General features: G+C 37.2%; 2 protein-coding genes across 12 annotated transcripts in view; one reads left to right on the forward strand and one right to left on the reverse strand.

Annotated features, from left to right (window-relative positions):
- The first annotated feature begins 6,044 nt into the window (after window positions 1-6,044).
- On the forward strand, window positions 6,045-18,422 carry LOC113118661 (Wilms tumor protein homolog). 2 transcript variants are annotated; one of them, XM_026287998.1, is made up of 9 exons: window positions 6,045-6,766; window positions 8,516-8,638; window positions 9,652-9,742; window positions 13,206-13,286; window positions 15,296-15,395; window positions 16,381-16,525; window positions 17,035-17,124; window positions 17,610-17,702; window positions 17,819-18,422. In XM_026287998.1, the coding sequence occupies exons 1-9, from the start codon at window positions 6,388-6,390 to the stop codon at window positions 17,938-17,940; spliced, it is 1,224 nt and encodes a 407-aa protein (XP_026143783.1). In that variant the 5' UTR covers window positions 6,045-6,387; the 3' UTR covers window positions 17,941-18,422. The 2 variants fall into 2 exon arrangements, with proteins under 2 accessions (XP_026143783.1, XP_026143784.1); XM_026287999.1 differs by having other exon boundaries at window positions 6,388-6,766; window positions 17,610-17,693; window positions 17,819-17,940.
- A 497-nt stretch (window positions 18,423-18,919) lies between these two features.
- Window positions 18,920-27,491, reverse strand: part of kifc3 (kinesin family member C3) — a 42,747-nt gene continuing 34,175 nt past the window's right edge. For 8 of the 10 annotated variants that reach the window (XM_026288009.1, XM_026288005.1, XM_026288000.1 and 5 more), the window contains 8 exons: window positions 27,341-27,445; window positions 26,687-26,817; window positions 26,110-26,233; window positions 25,136-25,265; window positions 24,827-25,056; window positions 23,468-23,620; window positions 22,454-22,580; window positions 18,920-22,254 (listed from right to left, as the gene is read on the reverse strand). In XM_026288009.1, the coding sequence (XP_026143794.1) occupies window positions 22,061-22,254; window positions 22,454-22,580; window positions 23,468-23,620; window positions 24,827-25,056; window positions 25,136-25,265; window positions 26,110-26,233; window positions 26,687-26,817; window positions 27,341-27,445 (1,194 nt within the window). In that variant the 3' untranslated portion in view covers window positions 18,920-22,060. The remainder of the gene's footprint in view (window positions 22,255-22,453; window positions 22,581-23,467; window positions 23,621-24,826; window positions 25,057-25,135; window positions 25,266-26,109; window positions 26,234-26,686; window positions 26,818-27,340; window positions 27,446-27,491) is intronic. The other 2 variants (XM_026288002.1, XM_026288003.1) reach the window with 2 other exon arrangements.

Consider the following 27,491-nt stretch of genomic DNA (forward strand, 5'->3'; position numbering starts at 1 on the left):
TATTTGATGAGGTGTATTTGTAAAAGGGCCAAAGAGTGACACTAAGCCAGTGTTAGTTTTTCTGGTTGTCTGTGCTAATAGATTCCTTCTGAATGAATTCTTTACCAGTTGCTCATCGCACTAAAATGATTGTCATTTTAAAGACTTCAAGCATACTATGGTAAATTTGTTAACAGTAAATTCCATAACTATATACGGAAGAACTGTAGTATATCTTTAAATAGGTTTACATTAAAATAATAAAACAAGTAATCTCATAATTTACAGTGAAAAATGTTTCCAGAATTCACTGTGACAGATGGTTTTATTTTTTTCCTCATCAGTTATGTTCATATGTGTTTTATGTTAAATCTTACACTAAAAATAAAAGGGGATTTTTGCAGTGATGCCATACAATAATAGTTCCCAGTTCTTAAAAGAACCATCTCTGCTTAGTGTGAAGGAGATTTGTATAATCTAATGAACTTTTTTTACACTCTTGAAGAACATTTTGTGCAATAGAAAGATTCCATGGATGTTAAAGTGGTATGTGTGTTGATGATGTTTTGTAGTTGTGTGTATGAGACCATGCACATTGCAAAAACAATTGTGATGAACTTTGATTCATTATGGGGCTCTCAGTACCACCTGTGTTACTGGAAATTAAGGAAGTGTTTGGGCTCCAAAGAATAGGCTAGGATTTCATAATCCAGTGACTATGCGTGTGCAAAGGTCCACAAAAGTCAAAGTTTATGTCAGTTTATTTTGATGGTATTAGGCTGGTATTTTACCATTATAATCAGTTAATTATTATAATTTCTTTAAGTAATTTAAGTTAAATCTGTAATTACTAAGATGTTGCTACTCTATTTTTGAAGTTTTCATGTATGTTCTGGGTGGTTGCTTATAACCTAAGTCAAAAGAGCCCTCTCAACTGTATTCAGGTCTCTTGATGTGTTTTGTGTTCTTCCCTCAGTCTGTTGAGTTTTCCCGCTTTTATTGTCCAAGAGCCAAAAATCACAAATCTGGTATTTTAGAAGAGTAATAGTAAATCTTTCCCCAACAAGGAACATGATTTGTGATGTCACTCATGTTCACAAACTTGAGCGGGATGAGTTATGCATTAAAAGTCGTTACGGTCTCTTTAAAGATATAGTTCACCAAATAAAATAAATAACGTTTGTCATCATTTACTTACTCACACCATTCTAAATCTGTGTTTTTCATTAATCTTTGAAAGAATTTTGGTTTATGTTTCTCCACTGAAAGCTTATTCCAACCAAATGCATCAAAAAGTGCATTCAAGGCATCGTGAAATAAATCAATATGAATTGAGTGGCTTAATCCAAGTCTTCTGAAGAGATACAATCATGTAAGCTTTTGTTCATATATCAAAAAAGCTCAATGTGTGACACACCAGAATGCATGTGCATTGATCAATGTTTACATGTGAATGAAAATCTGGGTTTAAAATAACAATTTTAATAAACAATTTTTTAAATGATGGCCTTTGTATCTTTCTGGGCCTTGAACATGTCAGTTGCATTGCTGTCTACAGAGGGTCAGAAAGCTCTCAGATTTCATCAAAAATATCTTAACTTGTGCTCCGAAGATGAACCTAATTGATTGACATGAGGGTGAGTAATTAATGACAGAATTTTCATTTTTTCGAGTGCACTTTCCCTTTAAAAATAAGCAGTACTAATAGTTATCAGGCACCACTACTAGATATTTTTCATTATGGGAATTGTTTTTTAAATGACCAGTTATTTCTCCACATTTGTTTTGGCTTTGTGGACCGTAAATGTCACTGGATTATGAAATCCTAGCCTATTCTACACTTCCTTAATTTCCATTTTCTCTGTTTTCCCTTCTTCTTTGCAGCATTTTTGAAAAGGGTAATTCCTCTGTTACAGGACAAAGCTTATATCGGTAAGTGTGACATGTGATTTTGATTTTAGAGATGTTGTAATATTTGTGCCCATTAACGCTACAGAAAAAAAAACGATTAGTGATGTGATAGACAAGCAAAACAAGTCTCTTAACACATCCTGTGGAACTGTGGAAAGAGACTGCGATGATGACAGAGTCCTGGCAGTGTTTCTCAGTGTGATGTGAATGGATGGGAAATCACCGTGTTAGAAGCTTTCACACACGAGTGCAGAAGTGGAGGGAGGGCTTGAGTTATGACCCCTTTAATGTTTCTGTTTAATGTTTCTAATCTTCACTTATGTTTCATGCACAGAAATATGTACAAGGGTTTGTGTGAAATTGAATTTCGTCACGTTTAACTACATGTACAGTTTTTAGCATTTTTGATCATTTCCTCTCTGTAACTTTCCTTTAGGTGCAAAAATTTCACGTTTTATTAAATTCAACAACAACACGTTTTATTAAATTAAAAAAAAACAACCATATAGGTTGTTTGTGCAAGCATTTATTATGACCTATATTTACGTTTAAAAGTTAAGCGCCCTCTAGCGGGCGGAAAAATAATGACAGTATCGCGTTGCGTCTGTCGCCATGAAATGACGTATAACGTCATTACCAATCAAAACACACGTTTGTTTAAATGCAATGGGTGGGCTTTTTACACCGATCTCACAGTATTTCCTACATATTTTACTAGGTGGCTTATTAGTTCGAATGACCACACCTAACCCCACCCCTAAACCTGACCCTCGCAGGAATCATGCTAAATTATGATATATTGAGCATATACATTTTCGTGCATGTCCGTTCCGAATAATCTACCAACTGAGCAACATGAAACCCAAATCAAAGTGCAAATAAAAGAGTACAAAACATTAATATGAAAACGACCTTTTGCCGATAGGGGCGCACTTGCAGTATATGGTCTTATGGGTTGTATTTCAGGGATTTAGACAAACGACCTATACGAGCGTATTGGTTGGAGGACAGGTTGTAAATTCAAGTCAAGTCACATTTATTTCTCTAGCACTTTATACAATACAGATGGTTTCAGAGCAGCTTCACAGTAGTAAACAAGTGTTAATGTTGTATCAATTTCAGCTGTAAAGTGGCTCAACAGAAGACAAAAGTCATTCATTATTCAGCTCAATTTAGTTCAGTGTTGTTTCAGGTCAGTTCAATAACAGTGTCAGTGTCTCAAAATTCATCAGTTTTGAAACGGGTTCAGTTCAACCATAAAGCATGTCAACAGAACTGATGCATTATCCAGCTCAAGTGTCAATTCAATGTTGATTCAGTTCGGTTCAATAACAGTATCAGTTCATTCTTTTCAAATACGTTGCATTTGCCACTTGATTAACACTTGTAATATATACATTTATTAATTTAACAGACACTTTTTTCCAAAGTGACTCACAAATGAGGAATACCACAAGCAATTAATTTTATGAAGGATTAAGAAAATAATTGTCATTTTCCTGGACGTCTTAAATGAAGTGAATGTCATCTGTTCTACTGTACTAAGTGAACAGGGAATTGTGACATTGTTATTCAATCAGTTGACCTCTTTGAGACCTCTTACCTTTCACTGGCCTCTGCTGTCAACTGTTACATAACTGTTATTCCCAAGAGCTCCACTTAGTGTAATTAAGCAATAAAATAGGAAAGGCTGTATTACATGGTGAATATAATAACAGTTCCACTTCAGCCGGCACATTTTTCATGTTACAGCACATCTTTAAATGTTATTCAAAAAACAACCAAATAGTTCACCCCAAAATGAAATTCTGTTATTACTTACTTCCTGCAAAAAAATGAAATCTATGAAGAATTTCAGGCAGGTTTCAGGCCCCATCATAGCACAGAAGCTACACTAGTTAAAAATACAGATGACTTGCTTCTTTCATCAGACCAAGGCTGCCTCTCATTGCTAGATTTAATTGATCTTAGTGCTGCGTTCAATGCTATAGATTATGGCATACTCATAGATTGATTACAAAACTCCCCAGTTATTCAAGGAAAGGCTTTAAGATGATTTTGATCCGACCTGTCCGAACACTACAACTTTGTCTAAACAGTCAATCATCTCAATTAAATCCAGTAAAGGATGGAGTGCCAAAAGGATCTGTCTTAGGTCCTCTGCTATTTTCAGTGAACATGATGGCCCTTGGTAATATTATTAGAAATTACGGGATTAGTTCATCTGATCAAATGCACATTTTTAATCTTTTGCTGTGTACTTGAACAGACCTTTTTTGTATTGTTGGAACAGCAGAAATGATAATTTTCTCTATTTTCTTGTCTGTTGCTGGCATCCTGTGGTAACTGGGAATCCCACAAGCTTCAGTCTGGATCCAGCCGTTACAAAGACCTGAGATGACCGAACACCTGAGAAGAGATGATGCCAACCCCCCCAGACAGTCACATTTATTTACCTTTTTACACAATATACATTGTTTCAAAGCAGCTTCACAGTAATAAACACTGAATAAATAAGAGTGGCAAGGTTAAATGATTATTAAATGATTGCACTTTTAGCTGTAAAGCAGTTCTACAAAAGGCAGTTCTCATTTTCACCTCAATTTACTTCAATGTTGATTCAGTTTAGTTCAATGACTGTCAATGTTTCCAAGTTCATTAATTTTTAAATGAATTAAATTTAGCTAAAGAAGCTCTGAGGCAATGGTGTCATTAATCAGCTCAATTTCAATTTAGTATATATGATACAGTCCAGTGACAGTCTTTATGTTGCATTTAATCAATAATGAAGCTTTAGTGATGGATGGCAAGTACATCACACTGAAACTTTAATAATGTTGCTGAATTGCTGAATGAATTGTATACAAATGCAATGTGAAATCTGGATTCTGCTTTTCATGTCTCCAGTGAGGAATTCCCCCAATATTTTTGGCTGTTATAAAGCAGATGATGCATAGATTGAGGAATCGTCTGGATTCACACACCTCCAGAGTTCTCAGCAAGCAGAGGTCAGAGATGTCACCCAGATGTCCATGGGTGAAAAGGTAAAGAAGGGGTGATGGCTACTGGACTGAACCTTCTTCAAACACCACCCCCATCATCACCATCATCAGAATCATCAGAATCATCAGAATCACTGTATGTCACTTTTCATCTGGACTGAACCTAAGCCCAGAACAAACTGAGACATATCCTGAGTAATTGGTTCCAGGAGACTGGTTTGTTCGTTTTGTTTGTTTTATGGAGAGCTTTTTAATAGAGACCAGTAAGACACTATTAACTACTACTTATCCTTTTAATTACACAAATGTCTCGTAAAAAGTCTACAAATTGATGAAACTGATCCTGGATCATGTAAAAACCATCGATGTTGGTTTAATAGTTACAAATGTAAAAAGTAAAATTCTCCAGTCAGAAGTGACCAAAGACCGCAGAAGGGTTAAGTGTTTAGATGCCATATCACGTTTTTACTAACAAGAATTAAAAATTCCCCTTTTGCCTCTCATTCACATGTTTTATTTTTTTTTTCAAACAGGCAACTGACGGCTGGTATTTCACAACAGTGTTGCCAAATCTCAATGCACATCCATCAGTTTAATTAAATCTTCACTCTGACAGCACAAATCCCTTAGATAGCATTCATTTATACTTACCCACAGAGTCAACACCTCAGTTGGAGACCCTTATCTGCATTCATTTCAGTACACTCTAAACATATAATGCACTCACATTTGAGATCCAAAAGAAAGGCAAATGGTGAAACGAGTGGGCTTACAATACACACTTACTAAATATAATGTTATAATAAATTATAATATAATTAATAAATGTTCAAAAAGAGTGTTTTCACAGCGGTGCCATAGAAGAACCATTTTGGTTCCCCAAGGAACCTTTCAATTAACGGTTCACGGTTTTTTCACTTATAAAGAACATTTTGTGCAATGGACATTTCCATGGATTTCATAGTTAATTCATGGAACCTTCAATGCCAATAAAGAACCTTTCTTTTTTTAATAGTGTAACTTTTAAAACTTTAATAAAATAAACATTCGAGTGAAATTAGTTCCCTGGGAACATCATTTACACAGTTAGGTTTCATGCTAACTAGACAACAAACAAACACCCACACACGACGCACTCAGATTCATGCACACACGTCCAGGCATTAGTCAGAGGAGGACTGAAAGCGCTGTTCAAGTAAAAGATGAGTAAGGTAAAGAAGAAGTGACTTTTTTCACAACCCCGAGCTCTGACTCCTCCTCTGGAGATGGTGGGGTGGTTTTTAGAGCTGACAGACCCAGACAAATGTACAAGAGTGAAGTTACTCCAGCTTTCTCCAAACACACTTTCCATCTCAGAAGCAGAGAAACTGCTAGGACTGCTAGGACCACCTCAGGCTCTTTTCTTTGAGATTTAGATTTCTCCTGTAGCTTTGAGCGCAGGTTCTTCTTGAACTGCAGATATTTAAGGGTGTTGGAAAAAATAAAATCCTCCTAAATGCTGACAGAGCCGTGTGTTCTGATGGGATCGGACATCAGAGACCTGAGCACCCTGCTTCCTGCCGTCCCGAACGCAAACTGTTCCCTGCCCGTCGGCGGAGCTCCGCAGTGGGGACCGATGCTGGACTTTCACCCTGCCTCCCCGTACGGATCTCTTCCCTCCCACTCTTTTATCAAACAGGAGCCGGGCTGGGGGCCCACAGACTCCCACGAGGATCCACACTGCGGTTTGGGGGCCTTCACCGTGCACTTCTCGGGGCAGCTGACAGGGATGCAAGGGCCGTTTGCCGATTCTCCGTCCAGCCAGAGTAGGATGTTCTCCAGCGGGCCTTATCTGCCTGGCTGCATGGACAGCCCTCCTGCCCCGCGCTCCCAGGGTGAGACAGCCGTCCCGCTCGTGGCTCTCGGTCGCTCTGTCATGAGCCACAAAACCTTTTTCTAAGTTTGTCTCTGCTTTCATAAAGAAGACCAAACTTCAGAGTTGACACGAGATGTTTGAGGTTTTGCATTAAGCTGGTGTTTAATTAGCTGTTGATACTAAATTACTTCTAGAGGATCGCTTGTCAAATGATTACTTCTGAAAACTGCATTAATTATGCATTTGAATTAAATATTCATGTTACACTTGAATATTATGGATTATTATTATTATTATTATTGTTATACTTATTATTTTGTATATTTTATTATAAATATAATAATAATACATTTAATTATACATTAAAAGAAAATATACAAATTATAATTATTGTAATTCTTAAGTTATTTTAACCATATGTGACCCTGGAGCACAAAAGTCTTTAGTCGTTGGGGTATATTTGTTGCATTGTATGGGTTATAATTATTTATTTTTCTTTTATGCCAAAAACCTTTAGGATATTAAGCAAAGATCATGTTCCATGAAGATATTTTGTAAATTTCCTTCTGTAAATATATCAAAACTTATTTGATTGTTAATATGCATTGCTATGTACTTTATTTGGATCAGTTTAAAGGCGTTTTTTTTTCAATATTTAGATTTTTTTGTACGCTCAGATTCCAGATTTTCAAATAGTTGTTTCTCGGGCAAATATTGTGCTATCCTAACAAACCATACAGCAATGGAAAGCTTATTTATTCAGGTGATGTATATAGCTCTGACTGGTACAGAATTTCATACAGTATCTGATAACCAAGGAAAATCAAATACACTTTTTGATTTGAACGTAAAAAAATACAGCCAACTATTCAGCTGACCTTTTATTTTTCCATTGTGCTCAGTTTTCGATGATTTAATGAAATAGATTCTGCATAAAGGTTTTGATATGTGCTGCGTCAGCTCTGACAGACGTCTTGGATCTTAAAGGGCACTTCTGACCTCTTTAAAACATTTGGGAAACCAGAATATTGACGCTCTGACAGCTGATGTTCTAAACGAAACTCTTAAAGGATTAAAGTAGTATTTTACATTAAACCAACCAAATAAATATGACAAACTTTTTGGAGAGTGTGTTTATAAAAATAAAAAAGTCTTAAATTTTAGTAACATGAAATGCCATTTTCTGTAGTGTCATAGCTCAATGGCTTATTAAGATTGGACTTCATTCATTTATTTCATGCAACAATTATTGCACATGTAAAACAAGTCTAATACAGTGTCTGTATTCACTTTTCTGTGTGTTGATGGCTTGCAGCACTGTGATCATCCTGAAGAGCTTCTCTCCTTTAAATCTGAGAGCTCACAACACAAATGTCTGATGTTAGTGTGCTTAAATATACAGTACAGTACAAAGATTTCCATATCTACTTCTGCAGTTCATCTTTAGATGTACTTTAGGTCACAACGACAAATTGATTCATTGCATAAGCTTATTGGTCTTAAGCAGGTTTATGACCAGATGAATTATAAGTCTGTTGGAGAGAGATGTATGTTTAATGCATTTTACATTTTCTATGTTTATATTAGGTCATTTTCCAATGATTACTTGCATTAAAAAGTTTTACAGCACTTGTAAACAAAGAACAATACACACTTCTTAAAAAAGTAAATAGAGTCAGCTGAGATGCATTCAGTGAGAAAAGGTGGATTTCAATGAAAACAAAAATGACTAATTCATTCTCTGTTTTTCTTTGTCTCTTTCTCTCAGGTTATGGTACAGTAGCATTAGATGGAGCTCCCAGTTATGGACACACACCTGCTCACCACACTCCACCATTCCCCAACAATACCTTCAAACACGAGGACCCCATGTCCCCCCAAAGCACCATGGGTAAGTAAAAATATATTCTTGGTGTGGCATGTAAAGCAGTAAATGCCTTTGAATAAATGATCAGGCCAAAGTAAAGCATTTGCAGGTTGATCTCCATGTACAGTGTAAATACATCCTGACCAGTCTGACACAGCTACACAGATTCAGCCAATGGGGTGAGCCTGTAGGCGGAGCTACGAATATCACGCACCTCACCTTTAAATGCTTTGCACTCCATTATGAAAAACAAGTGTGCTGACTTGTACTTAATGTAGTGTACTTCTTGTGTACTTCAAATCTTACAAGTTTATTAAAAAATAACACTTGCAGATAATATATATTATTAATTAAATAAAAAATACTTAAAGTACTTGTTTCATGCAATAGTCCAAAAAGTGTCCATATATTGTTTTGAAGTGTATTACTACAAAAATCTCATTTTAAAGTTATGCTAAAATGTACTTGTTTTTTACTAAAGCTATGTAGAATAGAGTGGATTTGTGAGTGTGTATTTAAGTATAGTATGACATATAAGAGGCGTATCTATCTGGAGATCACACGGATCATCTTGAGGTTAAGTGTCAGATGGAGGGCATGTTTTTTTTTTCTCTCGCATTGCTCTCTTTTTTCGAACACTCAAAACACTGTATGCAACCGTTTCTAAGTTCATTACGCATAAATGATGCTATCATAAATTACTGCCACTCGTTTTTTCGGGCAGCTGAGAGAAGGAAGCAGTATTGTGGATGTTGAGAAGAATGTTTAGTGCTGCCGAGGGACTGATTCCCTGTCTGTTCTCTAAGAAATGAACAGAGTGCTCTCAGAAACTCTGCTGACTGCTGGATGGTCTGTTTGGATAACCGCAGTAAAGATGAGGCCGTACTCTCTGTTAGCTCTGCTGTAAAACACTTTGTTTCACTTGAAAACAGGAAAACTGAAGCATGAGGTCTTTGAAGAGGACTTTCTTTCAGATATTACTTATATATGTGCTTTTTGAGTGTTGTAATATCTGCTTTCTTTTTGTGAATATGCAGGTGAGCAGCAGTACTCCGTCCCACCGCCTGTCTATGGGTGCCACAGTCCTCCGGACAGTCAGACCATGCTTCTGACAAATAGCTTCAACAGGTACCTTCTTTACCGTTGATTATAAGTGTAATAAGAGACGTAGTTAAGCATTAAGTGATTTGCTAAATATGAATTTACTTGAGTTATTATCGAGTTAATTGTTGAGTTAAAAAATCCGAAGTGTAATTCATCATGAATGAAATAATAACAATAAAAGTGCAATAAATTGCATCATAGAGGAAGCAGACGCGAATTACAAGAAGTTACAAAAATACACTGAATTGTTTATGCAACTGTTGAAAAAAAATATTCCTGGATATTATCTAAGGACAGCATCTGAGACGTGCCACAGAAAACTATTTCTGCTTGTCCCTCAAGTCTGCAAAAACATCCAGAAATCTCAAAGGTATTCTGGAGGGTTCGAAAGCAGAGATATTAAGCTGTATATTGTTTAAATCTGTGTTTCTCAGAAAGGGGGCTCAAGAAGTTGCTCAAAATGACTTAAAATTATTTACATTTAGACAGGATTTAAACGGATCATGAAATGCATTTTCAGATCTATTATATTTCTAGAGATTTCTGTTTGCATAAAAAAAAGGTTCAAATATTTGAAAGGATGATAATTTCACTCTCTGTCATGAACACACATTTCAAGGGGTGTGGCCTCTTTCAGTATTCATTCAGTATTCTTGCTGTATGTTTTTATTGATAACCTCTAAATATTTAGAATTTCACTTTCATGGCTCCTTTAATATAGTATTTTATGTTTAAAATATCATAACTGCATGGCATGTTATACATTTTTGTAGTTATGCCAAGCTCTAAAATATTTAATGGAGTATAAATAGTGGGAAAAAACAACCCCGAAATGGTTATGAGCCTTCAAATATTGTTGTGGATAATGACGGTCTTGCATGGAGTCAAAAAAAGAAATTAAGAGCAACAATGTGAATTATTATTTTAGTGTTGGCACTACTGATCTAGAAGGATATGCTTCTGGTTTCTCATTTCATATAATACTTTGTTGTTGTATGGGTTTACATATATATTACTGGATATATATTACCAGTACACATTGTTCACATCTTCATGCCTTATAATTGGTCCTTTACATGCAATCTGCTTATCAGTAACATCATTTGCTATCATTTACATCATTTACTTTTCACACGCTAAAACTCTCCACCTTCCCCAGCTCCACCTGTCTAGATCTGCTATGGTATTTATGAGTGCCTATTCATGCAGCAAGCATTTACATTATTTACTTTTCACACTCTAAAACCCTCCACCTTCCCGAGCTCCACCTGTCTAGATCTGCTACAGAGTGTTTATCCCTGCAGCAGCAGCAGCAGCATATCTTACATGCTCACAGTCGCTCTATTTATTGGAAGTAAAAAGTTCATACTGGCTCATCAACAGCAGCAGTCTCCCAAAGTCCAGTCCATTAACATGCTAAAACTATTCAGATAGTTGTTGATATTTGGTTGAAATAATTGTTAAATTGTTACACAGCGTGCATTTTGTAATGCTTATTCCAATGCAGTGCTTTGCCCCATAGATCTCTATATACCGTTATTACTGTTTCTTTTCTGTGTAATTAACAGCACGTTATACAGTATGTGCTGCTGATAGAGCTGAACTTGTATTGAACTCGGAACATTTTTTAAAAAGGCGCATTAATTAGTGTAAGAAGTAAAATATGTATATTGCTGATTTGTGACTTGGCCGTGGCACAGCCCCCTCTGGCTTCTGAGTGACTCAAATTGAGCGTCAGTGAGGCCCAGTCTGGATGGCTCAGATAAATCCTGAGTAAGTCTGCAGTGAGTCTTGATGCCTGCACAAAGGTTAAAAACTGCACAGCAGCTCTCAGCAGGCCAGAATACACTCAAAGTGATCTACTGCACGTTTCCTCCAAATTCCTCTTCCCTTCTCTGCCTGGTCCTCCCCAGAGACACGAGAGGACAGAGAGAAAGAGTTATGTATTCAAAATATAAACTTTTTTTGTGAGGAGAGGAAAGCAGAATATCATTATATAAAGTTTAACACTACCATTCAAAAGTTTTTGAAATAGTATTATCATTTAAAATCAATATTTTAATTTGAATGTATTTTCTAATGTAAGTTATTTCTTTGATGCGCAGCTGTATTTTCAGCATCATTTCTCCAGTCTTCAGTGTCACGTGATCCTTCAGAAATCATTCTGATTTGCTGCTCAGGAAACATTTCTGATTATTTTCAGTGTTGAAAACAGTTGTACTGCTTACTATTTTGTGAAAATGATCCCAATTAAAAAATGGTTACATTGAATAACTTTACTGTCACTTTAGATCAATTTAATGCATCTTTGCTAAACGAATAAAAGTTATGGATAAAAGTTTCCTTAAATGAAAGGTGAAGAAGAAATAGCAGTTAAAGAGAAATGTAGCTTTTCTTCATCAGTGACACAGGAATAAATGTGCATTCTTCAAATACTTCCCTCATGTTGTTTAGAGAATAGCAGATCACAGAACCCGAACTAAGGCATCCAGTTTTGATAAGACGTGATCGCAGCATCCCCATTATTGCCCTTGCTGTCTGGAGTACAGCAGTGCTTTTGGAAACCATCACAAACAATCCACTCACTCACTTGGTACTGTTGCAGTGGGTTTCAGTGACCTCACAAACCTCTTTTTCTTGCCAATAGAGTAAGATTAGAAGGGAGCGAAAAGGGAAATTCCACCTTATTTTGACCAGTGTTTGGCATAGAAACGGTCTCTTGTATTACGAAACACTTTATTTATTGGAAAGCAATGTTGCAACCAATCATAAAGTAATAATGTAACACCAACAACTTTATTTTCTGATAATTATATTATATTAGTATTTAAGGATAAATAATTAACTAAATTACTACAACCACGACAACTATTATTTTAAACATCATTATTATTGTTACTAATAAATAATAGTGTATTTTGATTATTGATTGTACTGGTACCTCTAAGAATCTGTCTGACCTTCAAAAACTGCTACTTCAGCCCACAGAAAAGGGACAGACAGCGTATGAGTCAAGTATCATTTCTCCAAACCGTTCCCATAATACCCAGAATTCTCTGTGTCATCACACTATTACATGATTGTGCCAGGCACTCGTCTCGCCAGCCAGGACCACATGAGAGCTAGCCGAGATACGAGACTTCACAACATGTGGTGAAACACTCCGATGTGTGTGTTTCCACTCTGCCAAACAAGTTTCCTAAGAAAACAGTTATGAATCAGTGGTGATGATTAGAAAGAAACACCAGCACAACACACTGCTGACAAACGGAATCTCTAATCAGCCTAGGAACAAGAAAAATAACAGCATGAAAAAAACATTGACTTACAAATCAAAATTCTCATTCTTTCACATTTCTTTCTGTCTTTTTTTCTCCTTCCTATTTTCGTTGTGCCTCTTCCCTTTTTAAAAGCATTATGTTTTTTGAGAAGCTAAGCTGTGAAAGTGAGGTCACATGACTGTGATTTATCTCTTCTGTCCTGGCAGTGATAATCTCTACCAAATGACGTCTCAGTTGGAACGTGTTACCTGGAATCCTGTCAGCTCGCTGACACCCAGCATAAAGAGGTACAGACTCTCTCATATCAGCACCTGTGCTTTCAAAATAAGAACAAATGATTAGAATTCCTCTCCTATCCTCTTTGACTGTCCCCATATTTTTCCTTTCCTTTCCTTTCCTTTCCTTTCTTCTCCTCTTTGACTGTTCCCATATTTTTGCCCTTTCCTTTCCTTTCCTTTCCTTTCCTTTCCTTTCCTTTCCTTTCCTTTCCTTTCCTTTCCTTTCCTATTTGAGTGTTAACTTTCCTTTCCTTTCCTTTCCTCTTTGACTGTTCCCATATTTTTTGCTTCCTTTCCTTTCCTTTCCTTTCCTTTCCTTTCCTTTCCTTTCCTTTCCTTTCCTTTCCTTTCCTTTCCTTTCCTTTCCTTTCCTTTCCTCTTTGACTGTTCCCATATTTTTGCTTTCTTTCCTTTCCTTTCCTTTCCTTTCCTTTCCTTTCCTTTCCTTTCCTTTCCTTTCCTTTCCTTTCCTTTCCTTTCCTTTCCTTTCCTCTTTGACTGTTCCCATATTTTTTGCTTTCTTTCCTTTCCTTTCCTTTCCTTTCCTTTCCTTTCCTTTCCTTTCCTTTCCTTTCCTTTCCTTTCCTTCCTTTCCTTTCCTTTCCTTTCCTTTCCTTTCCTTTCCTTTCCTCTTTGACTGTTCACTTTCCTTTCCTTTCCTTTCCTTTCCTTTCCTTTCCTTTCCTTTCCTTTCCTTTCCTTTCCTTTCCTTTCCTTTCCTCTTTGACTGTTCACTTTCCTTTCCTTTCCTTTCCTTTCCTCTTTGACAGTTCCCATATTTTTTGCTTTCTTTCCTTTCCTTTCCTTTCCTTTCCTTTCCTTTCCTTTCCTTTCCTTTCCTTTCCTTTCCTTTCCTTTCCTTTCCTTTCCTTTCCTTTCCTTTCCTTTCCTTTCCTTTCTCTTTCCTTTCCTTTCCTTTCCTTTCCTTTCCTTTCCTTTGCTTTCCTTTCTCTTTCCTCTTTGACTGTTCCCATATTTTTGCTTCCTTTCCTTTCCTTTCCTTTCCTTTCCCATACCATTCCGTCCTATACTTTACAAAACTTTCATTTCTTTCAGAAGGACAAAAATATTATTTTTACACCCCCTCACCCCTCTTCCCATTTTCTTCTCATCTTCTCTGCCGTCGTCTGCCCTATTTTAATTAGTGTCTGTTTTGAAGGAAGGCCTCACAGTCCTCTGATGTGACACAGCACTTTGAAACAAAAGTACAGAGAGGAGCATGAATCATGCTGCGGTGACAGCAGAGGAGATAGGAGAGAATCCTGCTCAGTCAACCAGTCCGAGCCAGATAGAGTGTCTGACCTTGGATGTGTTGGAGGGGCAGTCCAGAACAGCATGTTTTTGTGTGTGTGAGAGGGAAAAAGAGATGTTAAAATGAAGAGATGTAGAGTTACTGAAGGGCCAAGTCCAAAAGCATTTTGGGAATTTAGTGTTGTTTTTTAGTGATTGAGTGAATATGTGCATGTCTATAGACAGATGAGTGGGTGACTGGGACACTGGACAGAATATCTACACCGGCTGTTCAGATAAAAGATTTGGTTTTCACCTTCCTCACCCCCAATGCTATGCCATCAGGGTGTTTATCTACTGAACGGATGAATGGTTGGGCTGTGGGAGGACTGGACCAGCAATGGCTGATTGTGTAGTTTGAGATGTGAAGTGAGTCGAACAAAGAAAAAGCTTTATAGGTCTTCAGCTCTTCATCCGTTACTGCCCACACTACAAATCCCCCTCCAGACTAATAGTCTCCCCTTGCTCTCATTTATGACACTTGAGGCTGTTTTACACAGTTATTTCTGGATATAACAACATCCTTTTGTTAATAAGGAGGAAAAGCTGATTTATATATAGCAGAGCTATTAAGACAGTTCAAATCTGTCTTTTCTGAGAATCTTATATATAGGTTATAGGGTCATATTTACATCGCACTAGATAATATGTCAGCTTTGTTTGAGAGGTCTCTCTGTTCTCTGTGAGTGGTTTTTGTAACTTCTCTCTGTCTTTGTGTCCATTCACAGCGGTGGTTATGAGGCCGAAGCGCCAGCAGGAGCTCCGCTGTTGTACAACTGCAGCACTCAGTATCACATACACACACATGGTGTGTTCAGAGGAGTACAGGTGGGTGATTGCAAGAAACACACACTCAAACACAGAGACAAACTCATATCCATTTGACCTGTGCACACACAGACTGGATTCTCACTATAATATGACCACAAAGTGCGCTGAAAAATGAAAGTTCTTTCATTAATAACTCATCCTCACCATGTCGTTGTAAACCTGTAAGACCTTTGTTCATCTTCAGAACACAAATTAAGACATTTTCTATGAAATCTGAGAGGTTTCTGACCACTGAATTTAATACTTTCTATTTATAATAAACTAACTGTGCCTGAGCGAGCAGACGAAACATAAAAAAGTGGTCATTGCTTTCGGAGGAGGATGCCTGCTGTTTAGGAATGCAGTCGTGTAAGACAATTATACAGAAATACTTTGATTCTCAGGTATTTAAGAATAACCATAACAGGATTGGAGATGCTGTCCCGTCGCACAAAGTCACTTTTTTGATGGGTATTAAGGAACTTTTTTGCAAAATGTGTTTCCTTCTCTCATTATTTGCATTAACCCTTTGCACACAAGTTAAAAACCAACTCAAGTGAGCATAAAAACTTCTTATTTGCAAATTAAAAGGATTTTTTTTTTGTTGTTGTTGGAAATTTGTCACTTTCATCATTCTTTTCTGATGCGATACTTCAAAATGTGCATAAAAATACGGTGATGGAAACATAGCTACTGCTTCAGTCTGTAGTGTCTGTATGGCCTGGATCAACATCCATCAGAGCCTGAGAAAGCTGATACTGTCCAGAGAATGGTGTGCATGTATGCATGTTTATAACTTTAGTTTAAAGCTTTCCTCTTAAGGCTTTTAAAAGCTAAATTGATATTTAACAGGCCACAAGATAAGAGGCTTTGTTCAGATGCAGAACTCATCCGGGGTTTTGGTAACGCAGAAGTTAAAGCAAACAAAGGCTCAGAAGTGCAGAAGAATTGGCAAATAGAGTTTGTTGATTGCCAATTATTCTCTTTTTATTTTTTTCTCCAGGATGTGCGGAGAGTACCAGGCATCGCTCCCTCCATTAAATCATCAGAGAGCAGTGAGAAACGGCCTTTCATGTGTTCTTACCCCGGCTGCAGTAAGAGATACTTCAAACTGTCCCACCTGCAGATGCACGGCAGGAAACACACAGGTGAGACAGACGCCACCATATGTGGACGCACACACACAAAGCAATTTATGCTGCGGCGCCCGGGAACAGTTGGGGGTTCAGTGCTCAAGGGCACTTCAGTCATGGTATTGCCAGCCCGAACCCACAACCTTAGAGTTAGGAGTCATACTCTCTAACTACTAAGCCATGACTTCCCCAGTAATGGGGGTTACCATAATAGTACCATATTTTGGTGGAAATAATGTTACCATAGCAAATTCTTTGTAAGGGCATCCTCTCAGTTGCTCAAGAATCACCAGAATTGCTAAGAAACATCTGGAGTGAGTAATTTGTGACCTCATGGCATGTACAGTTTTACTGATAAATCGATGATTTATGACACTCGGAGCATGACAACAAAATAAAAGCTCAATTCAAACGGCGCCTCCTTGTGGAAGCTTCCTGTTAATGACAGAGCCTCCGGTCGTGTTCACACACACATCACATCCGTCCTCTAATAACACAGACTGTGATGTTTCTGTCACACACAGGTGAGAAGCCCTACCAGTGTGACTACACAGGCTGCGGCCGCAGGTTTTCCAGATCTGACCAGCTCAAGAGACACCAGCGCAGACACACAGGTTAGACACGTCTCTGCCCTTCAAAACACGTGAGGACAGAAATCTAACAGTCTGAGGTCATTCATATTCCACACTCATAACAGTAAAGGTTCTTTATTGGCATTGATGATAAAGAACCTTTAACATCCATCAACTTTTGGTTCTTTATAGTGGAAAAAAAAGGTTCTTTAGATTAATAAAATGTTCTTCATATGAAACAAAATTTAAAATGGCTGTTCTACAGTATACCATATAAAAAAAATATTGCAAGTTTAGTTTACTCTTAAATGTTACATATTCTATAAGTGTTTAGCATTAAAAGCCTTTAGAATGTACATATTTCTCTTCTGGAAAAATAGACCAAGAATATTAGCAACACATCTTGCGCTCAGGGGCTTATCCAAACTATTGTCCGATCAAATACTTTTGTATGAGACCCCCCAATTCCAGCGGTCATGAATCCATCACTTGTATAAAGTATGCCGTCTCCTGCTTTGCTCCTGCAGGCGTCAAACCCTTTCAGTGTGAGACATGTCAAAGAAAGTTTTCACGCTCAGACCATCTTAAGACCCACACTCGGACTCATACAGGTAAAACAAGTGCGTAAGCCTTTTTTTTTCCAGACTTCTCAAAAACTATTTATTGCATATGCATTGATTTGATTGGAGCGCAGCAGTAAAATTTGTTTGTGTGTTTCCTCTCTGATGGTTGTCAGGTGAGAAGCCGTTCACGTGCCGCTGGCCCAGCTGTCAGAAGAAGTTCTCCCGCTCAGATGAGCTGGTCAGACATCACAGTATGCATCAGAGAAACATGAGCAAACTCCAGCCTGCTGTTTGAGAAACTATAAATACACTGTATATAAACACACACACACACATTGAAACACACTCAACAGTAAAGACCTGTCAGTCAGTGACTTGCACTGCTGATCTGATAACATGCATCATAGCATCCCTGTAAGACATGGAACACTGCCTTTCGCTGAAGAATGTGTCTGCATCATTTTGGGTCATCTCATGTTGTAAATAAGTTAGCTTTTTTTTTTTACATATGGACGGTTGATTGCACTGGGTATACTTTATACTTTTTTTCTTTAATTGGCAAGATGTGCTGGGCCACTTTCATTTCTTGATTTGGCAAATAAACTGTGGATGAGTGAGAAACAGCTAGTGTAAAAATCATACGCACTGTAATGCCTTAGTATATATTTGTAAAGTGACAAGTTGTTCCTAAAATGCCTCTTATAATAAATTACATCATACATTCTCAGGAAATGGATTGAGTTACTATAAAAATAAATGTGTGTTTTAATGTATAATATGTATTGAGAAACATATGTGCATATATACATGTGTACATATTTGCAAAAACAGATAACACTGTTTTTACTCTTTTTTTTTTTTGTGTGTTATGTTTTTATAGTTTTGTGTTAGCTAGCTGTATTTTTAAGTTTTCATTATTTAATCAAAACAACCCAACTGCAGGTTGATTTATATTAATTGGAATGTAGAATGAAAAAAAAATGATTTTTTTTTTTTTACATTTTTTAAAATATAGATTTATATAGTATAAATTGCATACATACTGTACACACATCAGAAATTGTGTATATTTTTCAGTGCACAAAACAAATTTTTTTTTTCATGAAATTGTTAATCAGTAAGACTCCTTATAGCCAATAATAATAATAAAAAATGTGTGTGTATATATAATATTAAATAATATATAATAATAAACGACTTTAAAAAAGCAACACCTTATTTTCAATAAACTAACAACAACTTTTTTATAAGCAAAATTACACTGGAATCATTTCTCCCAAAATTTGGTTTGGAGCATTTATTAAAAACCGTGTACAAAAACAAAACTGCATACAAACGTACACCAATGTGAACACAAGCAAGCAAGACCCCAGAAACCGTTCCAGATCACATGGTCCGGGGTCGCATGGAATGCACCTCTATATACAGATCTAGTCCTCGTTCTGTTTAGCAAACACTGTATACCGTCATGGTTTGACTTCACTGCACAAAAACTGTTAATGATTGTCCTAAAATGAATGAGCACTGAACGCATGCATGGATCAGGAAGACGGTCCGGGCTTTCAACGGCCTTCAAGTTTCTATATACAAAAACACAATGCTACTGAGATTTGAACATTTGCATTATTTCTTATTGTCACTATGAAACACAGAAATCTTCAAAGCTTATAGGGTGTTACTTGTTCTTGAAGAAAAAAAAGAAAAAGAAAAGCAAGATCTCTTCAAGATCAAGGAATAAAATGTAAAATCTTGCTCAGACACACGAATATATACATACACGTACATTCAAGCATCTAGAAATCAAATTGCATTTACGTAACATCAACATTACAAATGACAGCCTAGACTAGACTAAAGTGCGTTATTGCCCAGAAATACTTTGCCTTATCAGAAGGGTCTTCTCATCCTGAGGCAGCAGGTGTTGTCGAGAGGTCAGTGGGAGTGTTAATCGTTTTCAATCATGTAAAATTACATTAGTTGTTCCGATCAAATGGAACATCGCTTCAGTCAGTATAGTTCCCAACATCAACCCTAATTTGCCGGTTAAGCTCCTCCCCTGCAGCAAGCAAGGTCTTTCATTGGTTCGTTCAAGAAGGAGCTGATTGCTCGAGAGGTCTGGAGGATGGACCCTCTTTGGAGGAGTTCCTCACGCTGTCAACTTCATTCGTCCTATAAACGAAGAGAAAAATGTGATAAATACACAATCATGACTAATTCATGAAGCTTTTCCAGTTTACAGGAAGTGCTGGACTTAAAGCATGTTGTTGCAATGAAAACCACAAAACTGAACAACAACAGAAGAAGAATCCATATTTTATATTTCACATACTATCTTACTGCAACTTCTGCACACTATTTTTAACCATGTTTTGAAGTCTAGAAAAGCTCGTCTTACGGTTCGGATAACGGGGGTTTAGTTAGTCATTTTGTTCCTCATTCTTCACGAGAAACACTCGCTCTGCTGAGAAACCAAGTAAGCTGCATACATTATGGCATCATAGACAGATCATTTCTACACAAACACAACCTAATTATGCTGCCAGATAAAAACACGTTTTGGTGTTCACATTCGGTGCGATAAACACAGTTTGAATTAATGTTATTGTATCCATTCAGACAAGGGCATGCAGTTATTTCGACTTTCTTTTAAACTGTGATGTATTCTAATCTATTTTCTATTGCACTGAAAAGAATTGGCCAACCAATAAGATTTGCGGATTTGCTCACATGCACAGAGCTGATGTTGTTAGACAAAATGAAAACTGTTGGCACTGACATATAGGGCTGTGCAAAAAATCAAATGTGATTTTCATGTGCATCTCATCAGTAAACGCACGTGCTGGAGATATACTACTAATCACAGGAGCGCCTTTACTGACAAGATGCGCATGAAAATCACATTAGATCTTTTGCACAGCCCTACTTACATATACATATGCATGTATTACGCGATCGTGAATGGCAGCGGAAGAATCTGGAGCCGAGCTCTGTTTTGTTTAACGCTGTATTTCTACTGTCCTATAAACACCACCTACTGTCAGAGAGTGAAACTGCATCGGTCTGAAAACAAAAATCACAAGCGAAAAGCCGACCGAGTTTTCATCCTGAACATTCATGTTGGTGTCGGTTCAAACACGAATGTTTGAGTTATAGAATACAGTTGCATTATGTATTTATGTAGATAATTATATACATTTTGTGAGAACATACTGGTAATTCTGACCTCATCATAAGCATTCTGAAAAGTTTCCACTTAACGCAAAATGAACTTGCTTCTGTATTACTCTCCATGAAAACCTCCAGTTTCACAGCATAAGAAACAACATTAATGGGGCAGTTCAGTTTTGTTGCGGATTTGAAATATTTAAATTTGAGTGTGGCAAGCAGTTTTTGGGATTTCAGGAATTCCTTATTTAAGTAGATGGACTTTGCTCTTGGATACCCAACAGGCATTGCAAATATGGCTGCAGAGTGAGCTGATTCCCAAACTTGCGGTCTTTGCACTTGATCACTTAACTACTTATTAGGAATATGCCGGTGTCAAATTTTCCTGTTGCGATTAATTGCTAATGCTTTTATCACGGTATATGTTACTGAAATTTTGTAAAAAAAAGTGATCAGAATACAGTATAACAGTTTTAATAACTTTTTCTGATTACAAAAAAAAAACTATGCAATAACGCAATACAGAAAAATATATAAAGTTAAACGTTTTACATGGATTAAAGTGCAAAAGAAAGATAAAGACAATTTATCATATATCATTATCGTGATATATCACATTACCGAATACCGGCACATCTATACTACTTATATGACATATTTCCTGTATTTATCCCAGGTGTTCAAGTGAGGATGAAGACCACAAGTGTGTGTACAACTTTTCATTACCTGATGAGACTTTAATTTCGGTGCTTCTAATTAAGTGATAAAAAGCAGTTGCAAATGATGTACAAAATAAATATGTGACTCTAGACCACAAAACCTTAAGTCACTGTGGTATATATTTTTAGCAATAGCCAAAAAAACACTGTATGGGTCAAAATCAATCGTGTGCGCACGCTCACTAGATTTCAGAACAGAGCTACTGCAATCAGTATTGAACTCATTTACCATCACATGACAACAGTGAAATAACATTTGTCACAAAAATAAACATTACTCCGTCACCATCACAGTGCAGCCCAGCCAATCAAAAGCAGAGCTGTAGGTGAAGACATTAAACATTAAAATTATTTTCACCACTCACTCGCTCTCACACACACACCTAACACAGACAAACAGTGAACACAGTGCACAGTTGCAAAAATCACAAGACAACAGATATAACTCAACTGGACAAATACAGTAAGCTTGTACAAGGCCAAACAAAACTAAAAAGACACAACAACAAAACAGCAGCTGAGCTCAACTTTTTACACACGCACTCTTTCACACACAAAGCTTCCTGGGGTTAAAGGCGTTAGTGTTAGATGGGTGGCCGTTGACGAGGTGACATGTGGGGCACCATGCCATGCTGAGCGGTTCATGCCAAGCGACCAACCACATAAAACCTCACCTACCTGCCCACCGTCCCCAACCAATGGGCTGCTTCTGTCTACCTGTCTATCTGGAAACCAACCAATTACAGCGTCACAATGCAATGAACAGACGTCCCCTTCACATAGCGTGACCTGTTCTCAACGCACTGTCAGAGGCTATGATTATCAAGGCTGTGGTTATGAGATTATATCAGATTATTTACAGAGTCTTATGTAAGCAGGTATTTCTGTGTCATGTGACCGTTGGTTGTTTCTCTGCCTGCTCACCTGTGGACAGCTGACTGTGGGACCTCCGGCGGGTTGTGGGGGTTTTAGAGGTGGAGGAGAGGGTTGAACCTGCGCTGCTGGCCCTTGAGATGGGGAGCGGCACGGGGGTCACGGGAGGAGAGTCCAGCTACAGCAGAAAAAGATTCTTTTGAACATTTTATCCTGCATTTATAGAAGTTATTTTTCCCCAAAATATTTTCGCTTTCTTTTTCGTTATACAATTTATTAAAAGTTTATAATCAAATGTATTTTATTTTCCCCAAATTCTATTTCATTTCTCCCAAATGATGTTTTCCATTCAGTTTTAATAATTAATCAGATTAATTATTAATTAATAGTGTTCTTGTGGCTCAAGTGGTAGAGCATTGCAATAGCAAGCGCAATGTTGGTGGTTCGAATCCCAGGGAACACATTTTGTTAGCCTGAATCCAGTGTAAATCACTTTGGATAAAAGCGTCTACTTAAATTAAATTACATTTTAATTTAATCTGTAATAATCAAAATGCATGTCTAATTAATTGGAATCGTGCAACATCCAATTTTACATTTAAGCAAACTTGTACAAAAATACATATTAGGTGGTTTAATTAATAGCTTAATTAACTTAATAACCAGAAAGCATGTCTAAAAAACTAAATTCTGGATTTATAATATTTGATACACAATTCATCATAAAACAGAAAAAAACATTTAAGTATTATAAAACTATTAAAACATTACATTTAACTGATTACTTTTTAAAATGTACATTTGTGTTGTTCAAATTCTAATTCAAAGTGTTTTATTTAGACAATAAAACACCGGGTTCATATTTGTGTTGCCTATGTGAGAACCATACATTTTCCAAAGTAATTTCTCTCATTTTAAAACACAGAAAACACATTATAAAACATGAACAGGAGCTAAGGAATAATGAGTGTTCTGATTAGTGTATTATTGAATGAGGCCACTGCAATCTAAAAGATACGACTGATCTTAGACCTGCACAATGATGCGTGTGTTTGTGATGTGTACCTCCACGCTGTCATGAGTTGGAGAGGAGGATGTTGAGGAGGTCTCTGCTTGGCGGCGCGAGGAAGACGAGGGTCCGATCTCAACAGTCCGAACACGCTGAGCGAACTTCAGAGAGCAAACCGACTCACTGATGTTACTCTCTAGAGGAGACACCTGAGATACAGAGAGAAGAGTTGAACAGCATCAGAGGGAATACTGAACTGCTAACAAAACCGATGATGTAGGTCGAACATTCGGCAAACTTGTGATGGGAATCACAAGGAATTTAAGCACTGTGGTTCCAATTCAGAAACCAATCAGTTATGATTCCATTAATGATTAAATCTCAAATCACACACATACGCGCACACACACACACACACACACACACACACACGTTTGTTTTTGTGAAAAGTGGGGACATCCCATAGGGGTAATGGTTTTTATACTGTACAAACTGTATATTCTATGGCCCTACACCAACCCTACCCCTAACCCTAACCCTCACAGGAAACTTTGTGCATTTTTACTTTCTCAAAAAAACCTAATTCTGTATGATTTATAAGCGTTTTGAAAAATGGGGACATGGGTTATGTCCTCATAAGTCACCCTCTCCTTGTAATACCTGTGTCATACCCATGTCATTATACAGAGTTGTGTCCTGAAATGTCACAAAAACAAGAGCACATACACACACCCCCACACACACACACACCCCACCCCCACACACACACAAAAAACAATGAAGGTGTGTTTATGTCAGAATCACTGTAATTATGTGGATCCGACTATGAAAAAACAATCAAATCCTTGTAATTACAGCTTGTACAATTTTCTAAATGATCGAGACTTTGAGGCATTATGTGGAAACACTCAAAAGATTTGGTTACAGTCAATGCCTTATGATACAAAATTAAGACATACACTTGACCCACTATACAGTTTAATGTAGCGAGCACAGAACTGAAATGCCCCACTAAAATTGTTACATTAATTAATAAAGCATTGGCATTGGTTACTTGTTGTATTGTCTACTGATTGCTCTACTGAAATAGATTCATTTTGGAGTTACAATAACAGTGTTACCATATAAACACAGAATTCTGGGTAGAACATCCCAGGTTGTCATCTAGAAACTATGGTAATTCATCACACAGCTATTGGTAAATTGTGCATAAAATGACCAGGCACATTTATTGGGAAGTTAAATATGTTCTGATTTCATTTAACCACACCAGAGTTCTTCAGCATAAGAGGTGATTTCTGTTGCACAAACTGCTTAAAATTCCTGGTCTGCTCGTGCTGTACCAAGTACAGGCTTTATCCCTAAATCCACTCAAAATGTGTGGAGGTTTAAAGTAAGCCTCTGCGCTCACACACCTGCACCATCATGAGGGTCTTGCTGTCTCCGCTGAGCGAGTCCTGCAGCAGGTAGGTGAGACGCGAGTTCCTGAAGGGCACGTGCGAGTGTTTGGAGCGCAGGGCGTTGATGACGTCACCCAGCGCAGACAGTGATTTGTTAATGCACTGAGCCTCACGCAGACGGCTGCCTTCGGCGCCAGATTTGGCAATCCGCTCGGAACCAGCCAGATCCACCAGATTGAGTTTACCTGCAAAAACGAGGACAAAAAGTGAAGGCTTCGTATTTGTATTCGACTGATTTCCAGTTTAAACTATCATTGTGTGTACCTGAGGTGCGGTGGCCCGTGGAAGAGTTGAACCCTGCCACCGTGATGATCAGGAGGGCATGAGAGCGAGAGCTGTGCTCGTTCAGATTAGTGCACGCTGTCGCCCTGTTCATGTGACCCAGGTCAAACACCTGCTGGGTCAAGGGTCAGCGATTACAAACAATGAATTAAACTGAAATGGGTTGATGCCTGTCTATTTGACAGACCTGGCATCAGAACACTGATTATTGAACACATCTGGACTACACTCACTAAATAACTTCAAAAATGTAACTTTTTTAACATTGTCTGTGTTATACTACAATTATCCTTGTTATACTATAGTAAATTATGCATAATAACAAGCAGCTAACCTTAATCCCATAGTAAGTATATGCTGCTAATTAATATTACTCAGTGTTTAATTGCATAATTACACTGTAACAATGACACCTTAACCCTGTAATATCTGAAATATAAATAAAAACAATTACAACAGATGTTTGAAAAGAAACACTTTCTCAAAAGCTTGATGTATCATGTTTGATACTAGTTTTAACATGGTTTTTGATCATGAAAAACAAAAGTTATGCTTACTCTACATTTATTACAAAAATCTTTAAGCCTGAAGGTACACATACTAAAATGCTGTTTGTTTGCTAAAAATATTAAAAAAAAAAAAATCAGATGAAGGCATGTAGTATAAGTTTTGATAATTAAGAGGCCTTAGAAATTTCCATATCTGATATGACACCACATTTAAAATACAGACCAAATATGTTTTTAATTATACAGTATGAAGTATACTAGTAGTAAAAATGAGCTTTTTTCATAGCTTTCAGAGCAATGGATATGCTTTACTTTGGCTGGTCAGACAAAATAAGACAAATTGACCTGCTTTTCCATTAAAATCTAATCTAAAGTGATGATATATTGGTTCATTTGTGATGTTCATGAAGCTGATTCTAAAGCATCACAGCTAGCCTAACTCTTCACCTTGTTAATGTCCTCCACGCTCTCCACGGTGAACTCTGTGAGTCCTGGCACGTACAGCTGTCCACTGCCATCTGGACACATCTTTATATCCAGCTTCTCACTGGGATTGTCGCCCAACAGGTTCCTGTTGGAATCGGATAAAGACAAATTGATTCATTTCATCAGTTGCCATTAAGGAATGCGCAAAACTTAAATTTTGCATGCAAGCTAAATAATAACCTATGCCCATCTGTTTGAGTTACAAGACACGGCAGGAGGCAGGACAGGCTGAGTGAATATACAGTGCAGGGGGAAATGCGTGACGTGTGATCTGTTTGTGTCTTGCAGATGCCCCGAGAGATTTGAAATCTAATCTGCTTTTACATAACTGCTGAGTGGCAGAATCTGTGGCAGGTTACACACACTTCACTGTCAACACATTGGGACAATTATATAAAGGAGAGCTGAATCAACTGCAGTGATGAGCAGATCACACTGAAACAGCTCATGTAGAGCATTTGATGATCCTCATCCTCATCTTCATCATCTGTCCCTCCTGCTGTCACCGTGCAGCTCTGCTTGTGTCTGTGTTTCTCACCGAAGGGTCTCATTGTAGATTTCCACCATGCTGACGGTGATCTTATAGTCCCAGTCAGGCTTTTTCTCCGACACTTCAGAGAAGAGCAGCCGCAGAGCACGCTGGTTAATGCCAGGGTCTTCAGGGACACCCTGCATGAAAATTACACAACCAACATGTTATGACTTATAATCAATAAATGGCAGATATTAAAACTCTATGCTTTTTTTTTTAAGTAAATAAAACATGATGTTTAACAGTATGAATAATTGATATTCACTGATAGATATATTAAAAAAATATTAGATTTAGAATGATGAAAGTACTGTTACAGTGTTAAAATGAATAATAAAATATGGCTTTAATATAATAACACAATTTTTATATAAAGCAGTATAAATGACAATACAACAAAAATCTCTAAATATTAAATAATTATATTAATTAATATAAATAATAAGATTAAATATTAATTAACATGCACTATATAAATAGTTTAAATATATATTAATATTAATTAAATAAATATGAATTAATTAGTAAGTAAATGCAATGCATATTTTTTTGCTACAGAAATATTCCCACAATGCAGAAAATCTAAGGTCCTAAAGGGCTTGTTTTCTTTTAAGACAATATATTTAGTTTGAGGGTGAAGTTTGGGAACATGTGGTATACCTCCATGGTATAGGTCTTCCCAGAGCCAGTCTGCCCATAGGCAAAGATGCATACGTTAAAGCCATCAATACAGGAAGTGACCAGAGACTGCACTTCCTGGAACACCTGTCCAATCACAAGAAAGGGTTCAATAACTGATATAGTAACAAGA

This window comes from Carassius auratus, chromosome 18 (genome assembly GCF_003368295.1).
Source record: "Carassius auratus strain Wakin chromosome 18, ASM336829v1, whole genome shotgun sequence".
In the NCBI taxonomy this organism is placed as follows: domain Eukaryota; kingdom Metazoa; phylum Chordata; class Actinopteri; order Cypriniformes; family Cyprinidae; genus Carassius; species Carassius auratus.

What these genes read in the sequence shown, in the direction of transcription:
- LOC113118661 (XM_026287998.1), top strand. Translation starts at nt 6,388, where the DNA reads ATGCTGACAGAGCCGTGTGTTCTGATGGGATCGGACATCAGAGACCTG. An exon ending in GTGTGTTCAGAGGAGTACAG is followed by an intron (nt 15,396 to 16,380) that starts GTGGGTGATTGC and finishes TTTTTTCTCCAG; the next exon opens with GATGTGCGGAGAGTACCAGG. An exon ending in GCACGGCAGGAAACACACAG is followed by an intron (nt 16,526 to 17,034) that starts GTGAGACAGACG and finishes TGTCACACACAG; the next exon opens with GTGAGAAGCCCTACCAGTGT.